The 21,120-nt window shown below is 38.5% G+C and overlaps 2 protein-coding genes across 2 annotated transcripts; one reads left to right on the plus strand and one right to left on the minus strand.

The window, feature by feature from the left end:
- Positions 1-469: 469 nt before the first annotated feature.
- Positions 470-10,233, plus strand: LOC121953650 (gamma-aminobutyric acid receptor subunit rho-1-like). The gene is made up of 9 exons (XM_042500838.1): positions 470-523; positions 655-761; positions 1,678-1,745; positions 3,096-3,319; positions 4,474-4,556; positions 5,179-5,319; positions 5,807-5,959; positions 7,394-7,590; positions 9,598-10,233. The coding sequence occupies exons 1-9, from the start codon at positions 492-494 to the stop codon at positions 9,898-9,900; spliced, it is 1,308 nt and encodes a 435-aa protein (XP_042356772.1). The 5' UTR covers positions 470-491; the 3' UTR covers positions 9,901-10,233.
- A 1,758-nt stretch (positions 10,234-11,991) lies between these two features.
- Positions 11,992-18,954, minus strand: LOC121953157 (peptidase M20 domain-containing protein 2-like). Its single transcript, XM_042500069.1, has 7 exons — positions 18,489-18,954; positions 17,113-17,261; positions 16,882-17,024; positions 15,591-15,745; positions 15,121-15,247; positions 14,833-14,940; positions 11,992-14,664 (listed from the first exon to the last, which is right to left on the minus strand). The coding sequence occupies exons 1-7, from the start codon at positions 18,936-18,938 to the stop codon at positions 14,498-14,500; spliced, it is 1,299 nt and encodes a 432-aa protein (XP_042356003.1). The 5' UTR covers positions 18,939-18,954; the 3' UTR covers positions 11,992-14,497.
- Between the last annotated feature and the right edge of the window lie 2,166 nt (positions 18,955-21,120).

Consider the following 21,120-nt stretch of genomic DNA (forward strand, 5'->3'; position numbering starts at 1 on the left):
GCTGCAATTAAAGGTTATTTTCGACAAATCTGCCGATTGTTTTCTTGATTACTTGATTAATTGTTTGTCAATAAATGTCTGAATACACTGAAAAGTATCATCATAATTTCGCAAAGTCCAAGGTGACATATTTAAGAAGTCTGTTTTGATACTTTGATACTTACTATCACATATGACAAACAAAAGCATCAAATCCCATCATTTGAGAAGCTGGAACCAGCAAATATTTAGCTTTTTTTTTGCTGAAGAAATGACTAAAAGTATCATTTGATTCTCAATTAATTTCATCCAGTCATTGTTACAGCTCTACATACTGTATATTATAACTGAAAATGAAATGCTGCGAAAAGAACACTAAAAAGACAACTCAATTTGACTATAAAATCATAAATCTCAACTACTTAACATAATGTTTTTCTGCTGCTATATGTGACAGATGTTCTTATTTATTTATTTATTTATCACATATCAGGTCGCGAAGAGAGACCAGAATGGATGGAGGTGGAGGCCACAAATCTGGAAGGTGTGTTTTCTGAATATTTATTTAAAACATTATTGCAGTAATATTAGTATCAACATTTTGACATTTAAAAGAATGTACAATGTATCCTTGAAGGCTCATTGTGACTATGTTGTTCTTGTTTTGTTTCACAGCCCAATTTACAAACGAAGTCCAGACATGACAAAATCTCTGATGACAAAATCGGAGCAGCTCCTGAGAATAGACGACCATGATTTCACCATGAGGCCAGCATTTGGAGGTCAGAAAATGAATGTTACTTAAAACGAAAGTGTTATATATGTGATATATTATATATTCTCAGACATGTTGGGCCAGCTGGATAAGATCTGTGCAGAGGACATGGGTTTGGGACAAACAGTCCTGTAAGCATTAAGCTCTTGGAGATCTTAACGACCGTCCCTGCACACTGCGACAGTTTCCAGTTGCAGCTCAGTCCTTTAAATCACAAAAATGTTAATACACGCCTTTTGCTTCGTCGCTGTACATTAGAGGGATTTGATGTCAGAAAGGCACACTGGCTTCTTTTTACAACAAGATAGCAATGAAATATATATTTTTAATCCCTTCAGCTGTCTTTAAAGGCAAAAAAAAAACCACACACGAGAGCTGTATTTAACAAAAAAAACAGCCACGGGGCTTTGAATAGAGAGACATGTGCTGTTTTTTCAAACCACGACTACTTTTAATCACACGACAATCTGCTGCTGAAAACACATCAAGTGACCCTCATCAAACCCTTTTGCTGCTGATTTCAAACATCAAGTGTGTCTCAGCTGCAAGTGGAAAACAGAGCCGGATTTCATCCACCCCTGCATCAACTTTGATCCATTATTGTGACCTAATTGTATTTGTGTACTACAATTGGAGGATGATGATGCAGAGTAGAAAGGCTGAAATAGGTCAAAAGTAGAATTCCAGCCAGACCGACGCAGTTGAGGTGCAAACAGTTGTTCTATTTTTGTGTGATTCATTGTCCTTTTTGGGAATGTGATTTCCAAAACAAAAGGTTCAGACAGTCTCTGTTATGGTGACCTTGACTGTTTTACCTACTGTGTCATCCAAAATCAGCCAGCAATCAACAAGCTTCTGTACAAAAATGTAACATTTCTGCATTTGTCGTGCATTTCTGACATGAGTCCATCCTTTTTTTTCAGGTCCTCCGATTCCGGTTGGCGTGGACGTTCAGGTGGAAAGTCTAGACACCATCTCCGAAGTGGATATGGTACGTATGAAATGTGCTGTTGATATACTTAAAAATGAGGCCCTACAGGTTATAAGATCAAACACTAATGGTGGAAATATATGCTTTAACTACAGCATCAAAATTTCTAAAAACAGCTAGACCTATGTTATAATTTGTTGAGTTGTGTATTCATTATCCCAAATGTTTTCAACTAGAGAAATCTGTAATTTTATTTTTATATTAAGATATATTTGTATTTGATTTAAGGTAACAGTGCATTTCATGTGGTCGCCTGTCAATGGTGACTTATCTTTACCCTCAAGGGTACGATGCTGATAATAAACTAAATGTAGGCCGACAGTAGGTGAGAACTAGAATAAGCAGGTGCCTGTGTGGACGTTTAGCATATTCTGCCTGATCCAACAACTATATCATGTGGTAGACTGAAAAAATATACACGTTAGATAAAACAGTATTGTGGAGCTGAAGATGCAGCTGATAGCAGTTAGTTTGGATTTGTGAAAAGATGATTACCACAGAATGGGATAACTTTGTGTCACTTTGCAGTACATTAACAACGAGGTGAAGCTGATAATTACAGGTAACAGGTGGGTTCAGGTGCTGAGTTTAGTAAGTTTACAAAACTGGGCTGTGCAGGACTTTGCTTTTGGTGAGTTTTTCAAAATCATATTTTTGTGTGTGTGCAGCCAAGGGGTATCAGTCAAGCTAATATTGGTTGTTTCGATAAGATATCTAAAAGTTTTAAAATAATAAATCATGTTTTTTTTTACTGTGCTGTCAAAGGAATATCAAACAAACCAGTAGTTTATTTATTTTAACAATGGATCTGATCTGTTTATGCAAATTAACTCTTCATTTATGACCATCAAACATCCTAACTTTCAAATTATCTCATATTTCACAAAACAGATAAAGATTAAAGTTTCCTCTAAAATAGAAACATCAACGTGTGTGTCAGAACTGTTGTTTTTTTCTTCTTCTTTCCATTAATCATCTCACGACTATACAGGTTTATCTTGAGACCCTTTTTATGGGCTTGACCTCTAATTTAGGAACCTAAACAGCCTATCTGTGTATGAGTAGATACAGTATCTCCACCTCCAGCAGCTGCAGCAGTAAAATGCTGCTTGCACATTGTTGCATCAGTGTTAACAGTCTAATAGTGTCATACACAATAATATATCAGAAACAGGGGCTGATTTACTGCACAGCCACTGCTTTTACTTTGATACTTTAAGTTTATTTAGCTGATAGTACTGTACTTTAATTCCAGTAAGATTTTGAATGCAGAACTTTTTGCTGCATTTGTTGCATTGGTACATTTACTTCAGTAAAGCATTTGAGTATCAGTTTCTTGTCTGCCTGCAGGACTTTACCATGACACTATACCTGCGTCACTACTGGAAGGATGAGCGGCTGTCGTTCCCCAGCACCAACAACCAGAGCATGACCTTTGACAGTCGCCTGGTGAAGAAGATTTGGGTCCCTGACATGTTCTTTGTCCATTCCAAGCGCTCTTTTATCCACGACACCACAACCGATAACGTCATGCTGAGGGTTTACCCCGATGGCAACGTCCTCTACAGTCTCAGGTAAACACATACATTTCATAGTACTGAAAACATTGGTGATTCATCACTGAAAAGGAAGACCGTTGTCAGAGGAAGAATCTGTTTTCCAGTACTGTAAAAAAAGACAAAAAAAACATCACAATAAAAAAGCTTTTTACAACGAGCACATTAAAAGAGAGGGAAAAAAAGCAAAAAGCAATACTACATACTCAAAAACAACACCAAAACACGCAACATAAAGAAATGACGTAGCAGCTCTTAGAAATGCTAAAAGTCATCACTGATTTGCGCTGATGATTTTCACAGCAGGAGATGCAATTTATGGAACAAAATTTCTGTGTCATTTCCTAATTTGTAATCAGTGTAGTGGACAAATGAGAACATTTTAAATAATGACAGGAGCGTGCAAACTGCCTGTGACTTTGGTCAATTCACTACAGGGAGTAACTTTTATTTAATCAGGCAGTTGGAAAATGTGGAATTAGGCCATTTGATGTGAAACTGGGGTAAAGGAGGAGAAGAGGGGAAACAACACTGTAGGAGGTGAATACAACAGGAAAAAACTAGAAGAAAAAAACATTTTAAATGACAGATAACTCCAAAATCAAGAACATGTTTTTGTCTTATCTGCAGTGCTGTTTATCAGTCGGATCGTTTTGATGTGGGTTGCAGAGTGTTGGAGATACGTCTTCCTTCCTTTCATTTGAATATAAAGGAACTAGATGGCATTTGACTTGTGGTGTTTAAAGCACCAAAAATATATATATATTTGAAACACTCAGTGGCAATGTCTCTTTCCAGAAATCATGACCCAGTTACTCAAGATAATCCACAGACCTTGATGTGAGCAGTTTCATGTAAGAACTATTTTCATTCTGCTGAACAAGCCAAGCGCCATCTATTTCCATTGTATTCAGGAGAAGGAAGACGTCTCTGCGGCCAATATCTCCAACACTCTGCATCTCACAAACAAAAACAATCTAGACTGATGCTGTATGTATAGCAGTACAGATAAGAGGAAAAATATGTGTTTTTGATTTTTTTGGGTGAACTACCTTCTATTTTTTTATTTTGGTCATTTAAAATATCACCCTATGCACAAAAATTTGTAAATTTATCTTTTACTTTAGCGGTTATTGGAGGAAGTTGAATCATAGTGTATGTTTTCCCTGCAGAGTCACCGTCACTGCCATGTGCAACATGGACCTCAGCCGCTTCCCTCTGGATACCCAAACCTGCTCGCTGGAGATCGAGAGCTGTGAGTGAATCTATAAAAAAGTATTAACAGATAAATCAGCAAGACAAAAGCCTTATTTTCACTCCTAACATGCTGATTCGTCCAGTGGCACCATCATCAGGTCAGGGTTTCCTCTTAATGGCCATTTCAATATCTAAAACATGAATTTCCATAAAATATGCTTTCATATTTATGGTTCCCAGAGTTTAGATTTTAACCTCTCCATCGGCGCCATCAACATGTTTCACTAATTTACAAGAAATACTCACGTTTTCTGTGCACACTCACGCCTCTTTTTCTTTTACATTTCATATACTATATAAGCTGTCCTCTTGAGCTCTCCTCAGGCCAAAGTGTCAGATTCACTCAGCAGATAGCTCATGAAAACTCGGATATATCATGCCAAGACTCTCCTCTAGCATCACCCTGTCAGCTCTTACTCTAGTGTATTTCCAAGAATTAGTAAATCAGAAACATTGCAGTCTCTGCGGGCAGATAGTGGTGCTTTACAATTGCAGTCTCGTCATGTTAAATCCTCTTTATCACATATTTTGTTCAAATTAACATCCAGCATTGTGTGTACTAAATCTCTCCTGAATTGGTTTGTTACAGATGTGCTCTCTTCTCCCTCTTTCCCCTCCAGATGCGTACACAGATGACGACCTGATGCTTTACTGGAAGAAAGGCAACGAATCCCTGAACACGGACGACAGAATATCTCTGTCCCAGTTCCTCATACAGAAATTTCACACCACCACCAAGCTGGCTTTCTACAGCAGCACAGGTAATCCACAACACAACGAGCACTTGTAATACATACAGTAAACTGCACTGATTATGCAAATGGCGCAAATGTGTGCATCATGCATGTAAAAAGTAGAACACAATTGAATTACAACTTCAATGACTCTCATATTACTTTATAAGCCTTTTCCAACTAAAGGGTCGAGTTTTTCCTTACATGTCCTTTGAATGTCACGCCAAGATGAATGTACTAATATTTAATCCCCACAGTGAAACGAAATGAATCAAACTACTGCCAACCACTTGTGCACTGCTGGAAAGCCACTGTGACAGCCACTGTGACAGCCCTGCAGCCTTCTTCCAACCACATGTCACTTTCTAGTTCTCAAGAGCAACCTGAAGCACAAAAAGGATTTTGCGTCCTATCTCTGCTCGCCACAGTAGCTGGGAACCTCTGCTCCGAGTGTTTGCACGGTGTATCGGCAGCTAACACATGACGACGTAATGGTGATGTTTCTTCTTCCCAGGCTGGTACAATCGCCTGTACATCCACTTCACCCTGAGGCGCCACATCTTCTTCTTCCTGCTGCAGACCTACTTTCCTGCTACTCTGATGGTCATGCTGTCCTGGGTGTCCTTCTGGATTGACCGCAGGGCCGTCCCCGCCAGGGTGCCACTAGGTAGGATTAGTGGTGGAAGAAGTAATCAGATCCTTTACTAATGTAATAGTACTAATATCACCCTGTGGAATTACCCTGTTACAAGTAAAAGTCCTGCATTGAAAATGGTTAAGTTAAAGTAATAGAAGTAAAATCAGGAAAATGTACTTTAAGTATGAAAAGTAAAAGTACCCAATGCAGAAAAATCTTCAAAAAAAACAAATAAAAAAAAGTATTCACCCAAAAAACTTAGAATAGGTAAGGTAAAAACATTGTACATTTGAAATATTGCATGGTTAAATTAATATTATTGCACAAATAATATAAAGGGCTTTAAGTCAGTATTGCATATTGCACAGTTTTCTACTGAAGCAGTAAAAAGCACAGTTGAAAATATAATGAAATAATTTATGGTTTATAGCTGCCACTGTCAGTTAAAATAAGTCCACGAGTGTCTGACACTCTGGAGGAGGAGATGATAAGTTTGATGACCACAAAGATGTATCATTTCCTGTGGCACTCTGTAGTGCATCTTTAAAACAACATTAAGTCATTTTTGCAAAAATGAAACAAGATGTAACATGATAACTAATGAGCTTTAAAGGTGCTGGTATGCTAATTGTTTCACCACTGGACAGACACCATCTAGCTGTTTTCGCCTGTTTCCATTCATGATGCTAAGCTAAGCTAACCATCTCCTGGCAATAAGTGATATCTATCTTGTTACCTAACTCTTGGCGATAAAACGCTGGATCTAGCTTCATATTAACTGAACAGACGTGAGGCATGTATGAGCAAGGCAGTGAATAAGCTTATTTCCCAAAATGTGGAACTATTTCTTCAAAATAAAGCAGTGTCAAAGTGAAGCACCTTATCTCAGGTTGTCTGTGAGCGCAGAGCAGTTTATTGAGTGATTTCCCATCCCTGCGTGTATCTTCTGAACATTAATTATTGGGCTGAAAACGTCAATTCTACCCATGATGTTACTAGAATAAAGCAAAGGTCAGAAAAAATAAGGGAAAAAAATCTACTGCAGAAATATGGTATGCTTCCTTTCTCTATCTATTAAACACTTCACGACCCCTCATATTTTTCCCATGACCTTTTTTCGATCTCCCATAATGACTAATATAAGAAGTGTTTGCTGAAATATATAGAGAGAGTCATTCAGTAAGTCCATCATGTTTGTGTTTTTGTCAGAGTCTGACCTCTGACCCTCTTGTGGAGCTGGGAAAGCAATAACAGAACGTTTCTACAGCGACTGACAAAATACTGATCAGATTAACAAATGCGTGCACAAATGAAAATGTAAAACAGCAGCGCAAATGAAACAATATTAGCGTCTCATGAGCAGCTCTTTCTATGATATTTAGCATTCAGTTTGAGCTTCCCGCCCTGGTCAGTCAGTAAATAAGCACTTCAGTGTGACTAAACTGTTTGTGTGTTTTACTCCAGGCATCACCACGGTGCTGACCATGTCCACCATCATCACTGGGGTCAACGCCTCCATGCCTCGGGTCTCCTACATAAAGGCAGTGGACATTTACCTCTGGGTCAGTTTTGTCTTTGTCTTCCTCTCTGTGATAGAGTATGCGGCGGTCAACTACCTCTCCACTGTCCAGGAGAGGAAAGAGAGGAAACTGAGGGAGAGAGTAAGTGTTATTTCATGTGACTTTTCTCTGCAACTGCAGTTAAAAACACATTTAATCTATGAAATGTTGATCTTTTATTGATTCACATGGACACTTCAACATTACCAAACCCCTGTTATAATCTCTCTCTGCTTCACTGCTCTTAAAGAAGAGAGCTTAAAAATTAAGCACTTAAAAATATGTAAATCATAGCCGCTCTTGGAGGCTTGAAAGTATTGATGTCCTGGTTTCTCCTGAGTGTAGATGCAACCTTGCCAAGCTTAATTTTGGTCCAAAATATTCCAAAGACAAGGTAAACAAACTGCTTTATTTTTCATTGAGTGATAAAATCTCATTTCCTTTCATACAGGGTGTAAATAATGAACTATCAACCAACACCTTCTCTTCCTTTTTTTTCTTTTATTTCTTTTTTAGTTTTGTAAGTAAGAAAGCAAATACTATGATGTTTTCATAAATGATTAATTCAGACAGTTGGACGGTGCAACAAACATTTTTATCTTGTTTGATGCTGGTTTTCCCCTGATTTGAAACCTTCCCACAACATAGATTTGGATCTGTGCAGAGGACCACATTTTCTTTACAGGTCTAATAGTCGTAGATGCCAACAACATAGTCCAACACCTTATGTTTGAAGGGTCACTTTGGTAGTTTTCAACTTGCGCCCTGTTTGGACCCTATGTGTCTAAGTGATTCATGCGAACAACATTAATTTTGGTCCAATGTGGAGTGAGAGGGCTCCAGGCGGCAGCTGCAAAACAGGCTGCAATGTAACCATTTGGGGGCATTTTTGCACAGCCAATTTACAATTTTTGACAAGATCCCAAAACCCACCAGACCCCATTTAAATAAACAGTAATATTAGAGTGTGTAGAACATACATATTTTCACATCTAAGTAGGTGATTAATGGTTCAGTTCAACCAAACCAGAGCTGATGATTGAACAATGAAAAGATGAAGCCAGATGATCTTACGTCTGAAACAAACAGGGCATGGACAGGGTGAGACGTGTCTGCCGCAGCAACCCTGCAGCAGAGCATGTCCATTATAATCAACTGACCACAGAAGCTGCGCTCTCCCATGCTGGCGTCATGCAACTCTTCTCTATTTCTGCATGTCTGGTTGCTCTCAATATTAAACCAATTTCAAAAACTCTTATTCCTATTTGTCATTTTAACACAAACCATGGGGTAATAGGGTCCAGATTGAAAAATATTGGAGATTTTATTTTATATTCTGCTGTGCATTGCTGCTGGATTATTGTTCTTGAGTTTATTTTTCTTTAAGATATTCTTTTAAAACATGACCACTGTGACCAAACATACAACAGTCTAAATGATCAGTTCTTACATGTTTAATGTCCCACAGGTGGACCAGCGAGTGGTTAAGGGTTTAAAGTCAAATACAAGTACATAATAATCAAAAATTCAATTAAACCCAAATTCATCTTAAAGATGGCCACCTAATAAAATTCTCCTTGCACCCTGCAGATTAGGAAGTCTTCTCATTAAAATCAGGAAAAACGAGAGATGAAGTGAAACATTATTGGCTCACTCTAAGTCAACACTGGAAAAAGGCTGACCTGATTTTATACTAAATAATTTTACAAATTAAAATATTTCTAAACATGAATTAATACTTTATGTGCATTTCCAATAAACAGATAAATATTTTCTAAATTGGCTCACTTTAAGCTGCTCTCGGGGCTACCGCAAATTATTTCTGGGACTACAGCTTGTGTACTTTATTGCTATTCTTCATCTGCCAAATGCTGCAGCATATGGAGCCAAAGTGCCCACGTACCCCGAGGAACATTTCCAGCACAAACATCCTTCTATAAATGTTTCATGCCAAAGTTATTTAAAGGCCCTGAGTGTGCAGAAAAATGATAAAGATTTAACAAAGTAATGTATTTATTTTCTTGTTTTAGTCTATGACTTTACAGAAAGTAGAATTTTTAATTAACACATGTATCAAAATGATTTTATGTGAACTTTTTACCTTTCTAGCTGCCGTGTACATGCGGCATAGGCAACCCTGACGAGATGATGATTGACCCCCAAATCACCGGCTACGGTTCCATGGATGTCAACACCACTGGGAATTATGGGATGCCAGAGAATGGCAGCCGCCAGGATCGAATGTTGGCCCAGGTGTCACTGAATGACCCACAGATTGCGAGCCAGGTGAAGCCATCCAGAGGCTACGTGAACATTTGGATAGACACGCACGCCATAGACAAGTACTCACGGGTTGTGTTTCCGGGAGCGTACATCCTCTTTAACATCATCTATTGGTCCATCTACTCGTAACCCGAGATGCAGATGTTGATCCTCTGCAGGAGTCGTCCATGATGAGACTCCAGGAGCGTGGCTCGTTTGTGAAAGAGCAGGAAAATATAATTTTATTTGATGCTTTTCAGACAGAGAATCTGCACTAAAGATGCATGGGGACCATTGACAGATTGGTGACTATTGCCTTCTCGACCCAGCCACTTAAAACTGAAAAGTTTATAAATGAGCTACTGACAAACGGGACAGTCGTCGCCACTGGTTTTGTCACTCCATCAAACCCATGTGGTGTCATGTTGTAACTATAGTTCTGTTGATGGAAAGACGTTGTCACCTGCAAATTCACTGCACAGAAAGACGCACAAACACGGACTTGTGGAACTGCAGTTTAACTCTGTGACATTTCAGGTCTCGATGTAGTGACTTCTTTTTCAAGAGTGAAATGTGAACTGAAAATGAATTTCTAAAATTGCCAGTGTATGGATACATTCCTTCCCCTTTGCATATGAAATGGGCTTGACAATCAATGGCAAACTAAAAATATTTTAAGGAATAGTTCACCTCATTTGCTTTCTTTTGGAGAGTTAGACAAGATTGACACCGCTCTCTTGTCTGTACAGTAAATATGAAGCTAAATCCAGGAGATGGTTAGCTTAGCTTAGCACAAACACTGTAGCCTGTTTTAAGGTTAAAAAAAGTACCCCTAAAATAATGAAATGTTCATTTCAACAGCAAAACAGAGCTTGGCGTCTAGACTCCAGCCTTATCCCTCTCTGCAGATGCTGTCATGTTTTCTTTTTATTTAGTTGCTCTAAACACTTGTGTATAAACAAGACTTTGTGTATTTATAGCAGACTATGACTGTGTCCAAAATAACATATTATGCACCACATACTCAGTATGTGTACTATAGTTCAACATACTTTTGTCTACTCAAACATCAGTATGTATCTTTCATGTTGCACTGAGCTGTAATAACCACGTCACTTCTTAAAAACCTCCTTGCCAGTTGAAGACGTGTAACCATGGTAACTGTGTGCATATCAACTCTACCGGTAATTAATTATTATTATTATAACATTATTGACATTACAGAGCTGTCTTGGTTGCTGTCCGTTATGACTGTTGTCAACTACTGCATTGCATAGTGGGATATTTATGCTGCTGTAGTGTCCAGTGTTTGCATACTGTAATATTTCACAGTAAAAATTCATGCACTGTTGCTTTTGAATGTACTAAAAAATTCCTCACACTGTTTATGTGCTAAATAGCATGTTGAATTTTGGATGCAGCTTATTTCTTTGCTGGGACCAGCAAGTTTGGAGTGTGGTCTCCACTGGTTAACTGCCTTGCTCAGAAGCAAGAACTAGTCAGGGACATTAACCCCCACTAAACATTATTTCACTTTTGTGTCTCTAATTTGGTACAGGTTAAACAAACAAAACATTTTAATTAATGAGTTTTAGCGGTGCTGGTAGGCAGATGTTATTTTGGGGCAAAGCCCGGCTTGCTGTTTCCTCCTGTTTCCAGTCTTTGTGCTAAGCTAAGCTAACTGTCTCCTGGCAGCACAAACATGAGAGTTATATCAATCTTCTTATCTTACTTTTGGTGAGAAGACATTTTCAAAGTGTGAAACTATTCACTGATTATACTCAAAGTTTGGTTTTTACTTTGCAGCACGTTGGTATGATTCAGTATGTGTTACATTTTCTTGTGATCTTTGTATCAATGCAATTACTTTGCTGTCGAGCTGTTTACTGCATTGCATTTGTGTGATTTGATAAAATTTAGTCAAAAGGCAAAATAATGCAGTCTTTGAAAATCACAAATGTAAAAATATATGTTTAGTAAATCCCAAACACTGATTATGATGATGACTTTTTTAAATGTCTTTTTTTTCTTCTTTTTTTTATTACAACTGAAGCTCATTTCCTCTGTTTGTTGTTGTGAGGCTTTGAGGTTCACTGTGACCTGTTAGTTGCTAGTTTTTTGTTTTATTCAGCTTAAAACAACTTTATACTTTGTTAGGCAAAAGATATATTAAAAATATCTTTTGGTGGTTTACTAAAATTTAATGACCAAACATGCAGATATTAAATCAAACTTCAGAAATGTTATATATGAGGAAAAATGTTTAATAAATGTTTTGTTTTCTGAAAATGTGAAATTTGAGCAGAGCTTCAATGATACATGTAACACATTTAGTAAGTACAGTTGTAAATGGGTTGAGATGCATGGCTTGATTTTGCTTTAAAAAAAAAAGAAAACTATTGCTCCTACAGACAATTCAAATCACCTATAAACACAAATAACAGACACAGCATTTGCCGACATTTTTCTGGTACGACCTATGAAGTCTTGGTCCTAAATTTTGATCCTGTTTTTCTGCTCTCTCATACAGAATATTTAAACAGTGCTGGAGGATAAGCTTTCACAGTTATTAGACGTTGGATTGCCACAAGCTCCAGGTCTGATTACTGATGAGCTTTCATACCAAATCATATAAACTGGATATTCTGTAATACCATTAACTGCTCACATGTGATGTAAAGGGATGTACTGTATATATTTATTAGATGAAGCCAATTTTCTGATTTCTTACAGGCAAAAGTGTGGATAATGTTGAATGTTTTACCTTCGTTTTATTCCAGTAATGTCCCAAAGACAAGCTGACAATTTAAACTTTGCGCCCAGTCATCCTTCAAAAAATGTTAACAAAGGCTTCACTGTGGTAGAAACACATAAAAGGATAATCATCAAAAAGATGTTCAGAGCCAGGTTTGCAAACACATCTGTGACCACTCAAGGGAAACCAAGGTTTTGAATCGACCTGTGTGCTGGTGAAAGCGCACCCAGAAATCTCAATGAGTGAATAAGTCAATGGGATTGTGCAGAGATGCAGAACTCAGAGCAGCACAGCTTCTTGGTCAGGTCATGTCAGGAAAAAGCTCGTGGTCATGACAGAAAATCACATTCTGATGCTAGTATTTATAGTAATGGTGGTTAATGGTTGTTCTTGATGTTAAGATAAAGATTTAAAGTGAATGAGCGACATTATACAACCAACACATTTAATACCTACATCATCATCAATGAAACAACTTCAAATCAAACTTCCTAAAACAAAGTCTGCAGCCATGTTTGCAACTCTGTGAGACTGTAGTGTGTCAGTCTCATGTGTCAGTCACCAGAGCCAGGTTTCACAATCGCAGCACCATGAATGTTTGGACCAAGACTGTAATTCTGATCTACATTTGGAAGGGATGCTTCCCCTTAAAATATTCAAATATGCTCAGGATGTGAGCCATTATTAAAAATAGTGGTTGTGATTGTCACATGCCATTTAAAAATGTGTATATGCAAGTTTCAAAAACTGCTTGGAAATCCATCAAGAAGACCCATATTATATTGGGTATTATATTATATTATAATATGTGGATACTGTTGTTAATTCTATAAAGGTAACTGTCTTTTAGGAGGCAGGTTCAGCACCTACATCCAATTGGGGGTGTGGTGAATGATTAGCAGCTAGTTAAAGTCACCTGGGGAAAACAGGTGTGCGCTCTGGAGGCCTGTGAACTGCACAGATGCCACGAGGGAGACGCTGGAGAAGAAATGACTGATGGTTTTTGCCAAATGTTAGCGTACATATACACCTGCGCATGAACGACAACAAGCGTGATCTGGCCAAAGAGAGGACGGAGCAGCATCCATGAGAGATGGTGAGTTATTTCACGCATCCCCCTCAAAATAGGTAGAGACTGTGCTTCACCTAAACACGCTCAGATACACATTCAAGTCTGTTGCAATATAAAAGGAAAGGCACTACGTTACAGCCTCGCTCGCTTTTGTTAAGAGGATTCATGAGGCACAGCAGCGTGACGCTGAAAAAGAAGTATGTGAGCAGGGGTTGTAATGCTAAATATAATAACTTAATCTTTCATTTAGCATTATTTGCATAATCAAAAATTTTTGTTTAGCTGTTAGTTTCTAAAAAAAATATCATGGAGTAAATTCCCCTCAAGCCCCCCTTTCAGGTTGGGTCGCATATTTGAAAATGGTCTTCCCCCGCTGTTAAATAAGCTTCTACAGTCCTGGTTTGTACAGAATGTCATCTTAATTCATCCAATATGTTGAATCATTTATGTCTGGATCAAAGTGGACAAACCAGCCAGCAGACTTTACTATTCCTAGAGCCATGGCTAACAACTGCGAAAAAAAATACACTTAATTATAATTAATATGGCTTAGTTTCAAATAAGAATCAAATATAATTTTTCTTCTATTTAAAATTGTAGTGGTATTTAATTCATTATCACTTGAATATGCAGAGGCACCTTTTTACAATTCATGGTACCCATGTTGATATCAAACTGCAAGCAACAGAATCGGTTCTAATCTGAGCTCGTCCAGTCTAATGAAGGCAGCATAGGCCCTGCTGTCTTAAATATTATATGTCACACTGAGAATAGTTTAACAGCTTTATCTTTCAACTACAACCATACAAACTGTTGGTAGTGCTGTTTAAAAACATGTGCTTTTGAGTTAAAGCCCAACATGACCCTGACGAACTCGTCCGCTGTAAAACATCCTATAACTGCTATTAAGGTCTCAGTATTTATGGAGCTGTCGAAGCCGTATCTACAGATTTCTCCTGCCTCACTTTGGCCAGGCTGAAGTCCTCTCTCACTTGCTGCAGCAGAACAGGGCAGCACACTACATCCACAGCTGTCATCGCCAAAGCTTTGGCTGTCCTCAGGGTGAACAACTGGGCCTCTTCAGCTCCTGGCACAGGAAAAAAAAAAAAAAAAAGAGCGGAGACGGGAAAATAAAGCATCTCAGCAAATAGAAACTTCCACTGACCTGGAAAGACGATGATGACTAAAATCGTCTGAGAATTCAATTTCATCACAGCAAACAACATCTGCTCCCGACAGACACGTGCTGCCGTACCTGCTGCTGCGGTGTATTCCTCCGTGTGATTTAACGCGTCGGTGCAGATGTAGAAGAAAGGATGGATGCCGGGGACTATGAATGATACATTGCCAAAGTCTGTAGAGCCTGCCGGATAATTATAAATACACTGTGATAATGATTCTTTGTTGATTCAGTGAACAACAAAAAAGACAATCTGTGAAAAAATGTTGGCTCGCTGCTCTGCTGTTACAATCTTTTCTGCAGAAATCAAGGAACGAAAGAGATAATAATGTCTTTTTTATGTTCTTTTTTAATTTCACATACCAGTGAATTTGGCTGGCTGCTCTGGAAACTGCATCCCCAAAGATTTTCCATTAGTTTCATACAGATTTGCCAGTGTGGCATTAGGCAGGATGTTATGGTAGCAATGAGATGTGTATATGATCTCCACCTGAGGGACACACAAGCATATCATCATTCATAAAATGCAAGGCCCAAAAACAGAGATTACGATCATATATCAACAGTATAGGGAGCCTTGTGCATGCTCTGTGATGTGAGTGGCCTGAAGCAAGAGCAGTCGTAGGAGAAAAGCAGCCAGAAGATAAAGGTGAATTATGCAACAGCACAACAACACTCAGAGCATAATTACAGGAATATGTTAAAAAGGGCAATGTTATATAACAGCAACGCAAACACTGCAATTCTCAGCTATTATATCAACACACGCTGTTTTTTTCACATCTGTGCCAGAGGGCAGAAAATGTAAGACAACATTTTTAGGTTAAGCTTACTTGGCAGCCAGTGGCGACAGCAGCTGCCCTGAAGCAACTTTCAGCTTTGGCCTTCAGGTCACAAAGATCCTTAACCAGCGGCGTGCGCAGATAAAACTCTAACTCAGTGTAGGCAGGGATAATGTTGGGCTTCACCCCTCCATGTTTGATGATGCCTGTAGTGGAGAAAAGGAACAAGATAGAAGATAAGAAGGAAAGGGGAACACTGAACAACTGCAAAAGTCGCATGTGTTTGCACCCCTCTACGTTTTAAAAGGCAGATGAAAGTTGCCTCACACTGATACCCTCTGGCTGCTATCCACATTGAATGAGTGTGCCACTGTCAGTGTATAACTTCACTGTGTTAGTCAATCAGTAATAAAACACATCAGTAAACCGGTAACACAACAGTTACTCAGCAGATGGAGTTTGCCCTGTTGTCACCGAATAGTAGATGCTTTAAGGGACAGTTCACCCGAGAATCAAGAAAACATATTTTTCCTCTGCCTTGTAGTGCTGTTTTTCAATGTTTTGATGTGAGTTGTCGAGTGTTGGAGATATCAGCCTCTCCCGAAAGAAAAAAAAAAGAAAAACTCAACAGCAATGTCTCTTTCCAGAAATCATGATCCAGTTACTCAAGATAATCTACGGATCTTGCTGTGAGCTGTCTCATGTTGGAACTATTTTCTTTCTACCAAACTACACCCACCAATCAAATCACTGCGCAAAAGGAAGCATGCAACTCCTGCAACCTACCTAGCATGACTGCGCTCGCTAAAGTTAGAACTTAGTTCAGGAGGTCGCCATAAATGTTTGCATCTTGTGTTGTCACGAGGATGAACCTCTCATCCATGAGTAGATGCACACTTCCTTCTGCACAGTTATATGATTGGCGAGTGTAGTTTGGTAGAAAGAAAACAGTTCCTATACAGCGTGCCATGAGCAGCCCTGGTCACATACTGTTTATTGTGCTGTTTGTTGTGATTCATTACATTGTTTTTTTTTTTTTATTATTATTTTATTTTATTTTCTTGACTGTTGTGTGCTAAAATGTATGTATGGTGCTTTGAGCACCACAAGCGAATTACCATCTTGTTCCTTTACATTCTCGAGGAGGCAGACGTCTCTACGGCCCATATCTCCAATACTCCACACCAAAACAATCTAGATTAATAAAGTGCTCTACAAGTAAGAGGAAAAATATGTATTTCTGATTTTGAGGTGAACACATTAAGGACATCTCATGCATGTCGACTTAAACAGTAAATGGACTTTCAAGCCCTGTTGATCACAGTGTCTGCCTGTTGCTCACCGTGAAGCCTCCAGTCTGGTTTGAGTTGCTGTCTGAGTGCAGAGAGGTTGTTATAGGCCAGCACAGCAGCATCCAGGGCATTCACTCCCTCCCAAGGATATGCAGAGGCATGAGATGCTTTCCCGTGGTACTTCACTAACATTCTGCAACGCACCAACATAGCAGGTTAAGGGTTATCTGAAATATAGAGACTAGAGGATGCAGAACAAATTGTTGTGAACAGGAACTTACTCATCGAGAGCGACACAGGGCAGGAATGAAGCATCTTGCTGAGCCGGGTGAGCCATGAAGACAAGATCGATGTCAGCGAAGGCTCCTGCCTTGATCAGGTCGATCTTTCCTCCCATATCCTCCTCTGCAGGAGTTCCCAGAACTGTTATCTGGTGTAAAAGTGTTTGGTGTAAAAGTGATATCAGAATATCAATTTCAAATATCAAATAACTCTGCTGTTTTCAGCTCAGAGGAGTAGTGTAATTATTAGAGGTGCAAATATAGCTTGTTTATGGACTGAATTTCTTAGTATGTCATTGGGAATGATGCAAAAAGATATAAGAAATACAAAATAATCCCAAAATATGATTATCTTCATATCTGAAAACCCCTTTGCAGCCAAGATGCATCAACACAACTTGTTCTCATCTGGTCTTCTTTGTAATAAAATAGAATTATGTCAGTGGCGATGTAGGCCTGGGCGTCCGAGGCTTCAACCCTGAGTATTTTATAAATAGCCCCAGCTCTAAATACAGGCTTTACAAAAACAAGAATAATGAAAAAAAAAAGCTCATTCATACTTATACTTGAATAGGTGCATAGTTATATTTCACCACTGCTAACATTAATACATATATTTAATAATTTTTCAAACTCAAGTCAATGCATTTTTAATGATAGCAGGGGTAAAGTATTCTGATTCTACTTGATATTAATTACTAATGACTATTAATGTTTTTCTCATCAAAATTCATAACTAATCTGGAATGTTAAAAAAAAAAGGTTAAATAAGGTGCCAGAGTGAATAAAAAAGCATAAAAATAGAGCCTGTTCTCAAAAAAAAAAAGACCCAATGTCCTAAAATCCTAAAAACATCCCTGATTTATATTGAATACAATTACTTTCTAAGATTTAAAACATTTTCTTGGTCTGATATTCGGTGAGTCACATCTTGTCAATAAATGACTCTTCAGAGGAGTTTTTTGACTTACGGCTGTTGTTTGAAACCTGAATCAACATGACTTTTCTTGTGCTACATTCACACATCTTCAAACTGATTTGTTTTCTTATGACAACATGAGAAAAGGGCAATGAACCTGGCAAGAAGTGTTTCAGAAAGGAAAAAAATCCCCCAAACTAACTATATAACCTTTATACAGGATTATTATTATTACTTAAGCGCCTTTTTCAAGTCATTTCACTGTTTTGTTTTTTGATTGTTTATTTGTATTATTTAAACCTTTTTTCTTCTCATTTTTAGGTAATTTCTTTTACTTTTTTGCTAATTTTTGGATGACTGCCATTTTTAAGTTACTTTTATATTTTCTTTATTTTCAGAAGTGCAACCAATTTTCTCAGGTTGCAAAGGGTTTATGAAGCCTTCGGGTCGTGGTTACCTTCACTGGTTGAGGCAGCTCAGTCTGACTCTCGACAGCAGCTTTCAGCCCCACAGCGGCTGCAGCTCCCACCTCTGCGATCAGATTGTGTCCGCACGCGTGTCCGATACCCGGAAGCGCGTCGTACTCACACAGGAACCCCACGTTCAGCACCTTCAGCGCGGGCTCCCTCTCCCCACCACCGCCACCACCGACCGGACCCCAGCTGGCCCGGAAAGCGGTCGGTAACTTGTAGTGAGTTTCCACCGTCCATGTTTGGTCCTGAGAGAAGAAGCGCACCAGCCTGTCGTGCGCGTGCGTCTCGTTACCAGCGAGTTCAGGTCGGCTCCAAATGTCTCGACTCAAACTGTGCAGCTCGTCTTTCTGTCTGTCTATGCACAGCTGCAAAATGTCTTTCATCAGCTGTGGTGTCTCCATGAGGTCTTGATCAACCTGCTGTCCTGCTGACATTTCGTCCCGTTCAGACCGTTATGCAGTGGGCGGGACAGGAAGTAGTTGTACTTATATGTTGTGGTTTATATTAGCGATCAACAGATTATCGACCGATATTTGGCAATTTGCAGATTATCTGTATCAGTATTTGATTTTAATGACTGCCGATAACATAATTAATTAAAAAGTGCAAAGAAAGTGTCAGCATGGGAAGAACTTTAACTTTGTAAAATCTCAGGGAGCTATTGTTTTCTTTATTCATTTTTAACTTTTCACTTCACTGTCTAAAAAAAAAAAAAAAAAAAAAAAAACTTGCTGGGAATTTGTCATATTCCAAATTCTAAATATTGATACAAATATTTTCATTTTTATTGTAAATGCATGTTATGCAAAAGCAAATGCAAAATCTGAAATTGGGTTTTTGTCCCAGGACATCAACTATTTCACATAAATACAAAAATACAAAGCACAATATAACCAACCAACAAAACCATGCAAGAAACTCTACAAATCACAATACTTTATTTAACGTCAAACTGTTCAGTTGAGCCTGTTGGACTCTTAATCTCCTGTGTGATGGCAAAAGCTGATATTCTTCAATCCCTCTCAATCATCACAATTATCAAGAGGGTTTATTCATTTTATCTATTTATTTGTCGCCTGTAGCTACTCAGAGGCCCGAACACACACTGCAAGCAAACAATACTTTTTTTATTTAACTGTAGGCTCGTGGTTTGTGATGCTGTTAAACTGTAGGTGTTGCTATTATTTTGCAAATGTTGGAAGTGTTTGGTTGCAAACTCACAGCCACTCCCTGTTTAAGAGGTCTTCTCTTAATGGCAACACTGTTTACTTGATGAAGGTCAAGTAGCAAACGTCGCAATCAATTTATTTATTTTGCAAGTTAGACAGCGTGTAGGAGTTTGTCTGCGAAATACGGTTGGTCTTTACACCTAATGCGGTCTTATTATCTTATGTTTTGTACATGCAGAGTTCCTGCTCAGAGGGCAAAAATACACAAAGTCTCTTTTGTTTGCACAGCAATTAGTAGCCGCAATTTGAACTCAATGCCTAAGCACTTTATATAATCAACATTCAGCTGTGTTTTGCACCATCTTCCCTCAAAGTGATCTCGCATTTGTTCTGTTTGTTCTTGCTATCTGTCTACATTGTTGCTTTTTGTCATTATGTTTATGATTAATGTGTTTGTATACCTGGCTGCAACCACATTTATCCAAGTTTAACTTAAATCAATAGACTATAGCCTATAACTAAGCAAATATTTTGTGTTTATACAGGCTTGTGTTTCAGATGACACCTTCATCACAGTCCTCTTACAAAAATAAGCATCACAAAATCACTCGTTGTTTGTTCTTTTCTAGAATATTATTTCAACGGATGAAAACCATCCCGATGATTGCAACCACCTCATAGTGACCAAAGAACCGCTGAGAGTGGCGGCCTGCTGCTGCGCTCTCGATTCTACTTCAAACTAAAAGGGAGCCCAGGTAATATATTAACAGATAGCCAGTATAAAGGTCTTGCTACAACACTCCTCTAAACATTTTATGACTTATATGTTGGCTTGTACTTTTCTAAATCTTCACTCAATGCAAAACTTCCTTCTTCCCCTTAAATGCACTAAACTTTGTAGATCAGAGATTGAGTAAATGTATGTGAGCATCCTTCTTCATTAGCATCAGTCTCTGAAAGAGTCTCTTTGAAGCTGGATTGCTATCTGCCAGGATCACACTCAGTCTGTCACTTCTTTTTCTGTTAAACTGTTTTGAAGCAGTAGTCTAAAGAACTGCACAGATTATGTGATTTTGCAGACAACCCAGGAGGTAACATCACCCTGGTTCTCTTGACAAAAAGCCTATGGGAGTTTTTTTTCCACTGGATTTTGGATTATTGCAAAAAATAAGATCTGTGGCGAACAATGTGCAGATTATAAGACACCGGGCCCCCGAGCACAGATATGCACAAGATAAACACACAGACTTTGTGTGGGTTTAGTGTCTCTCTCTGTAGTCATTATGTGTCTTTTGTGTTTCTTTGTGCTTGTTTTGCCACTTTTGTAGTTCTTTTGTGTATCTTTGCTGTTCCTTTGTATGTCTTTGTGGTCTTTTTGAGTCTTTTCCTGGTGTTTAGGTGTTTATTTCAGTGAAATCTTGCAGGTGAAGGCTATGGTGGCCTCTGA

This window comes from Plectropomus leopardus, chromosome 14 (assembly GCF_008729295.1).
Source record: "Plectropomus leopardus isolate mb chromosome 14, YSFRI_Pleo_2.0, whole genome shotgun sequence".
Taxonomy (NCBI): Eukaryota; Metazoa; Chordata; class Actinopteri; order Perciformes; family Serranidae; genus Plectropomus; species Plectropomus leopardus.

Coding starts and splice junctions, on each gene's coding strand:
- LOC121953650 (XM_042500838.1), top strand. CDS start 492: ATGGATGGAGGTGGAGGCCACAAATCTGGAAG. Junction 762..1,677: donor CATGAGGCCAGCATTTGGAG/GTCAGAAAATGA, acceptor CTTTTTTTTCAG/GTCCTCCGATTCCGGTTGGC. Junction 3,320..4,473: donor AACGTCCTCTACAGTCTCAG/GTAAACACATAC, acceptor TTTTCCCTGCAG/AGTCACCGTCACTGCCATGT.
- LOC121953157 (XM_042500069.1), bottom strand. CDS start 18,938: ATGTCAGCAGGACAGCAGGTTGATCAAGACCTCATGGAGACACCACAG. Junction 15,248..15,590: donor CTGTCGCCACTGGCTGCCAA/GTAAGCTTAACC, acceptor TGTGTCCCTCAG/GTGGAGATCATATACACATC. Junction 14,941..15,120: donor GCAGCCAGCCAAATTCACTG/GTATGTGAAATT, acceptor ATTATCCGGCAG/GCTCTACAGACTTTGGCAAT.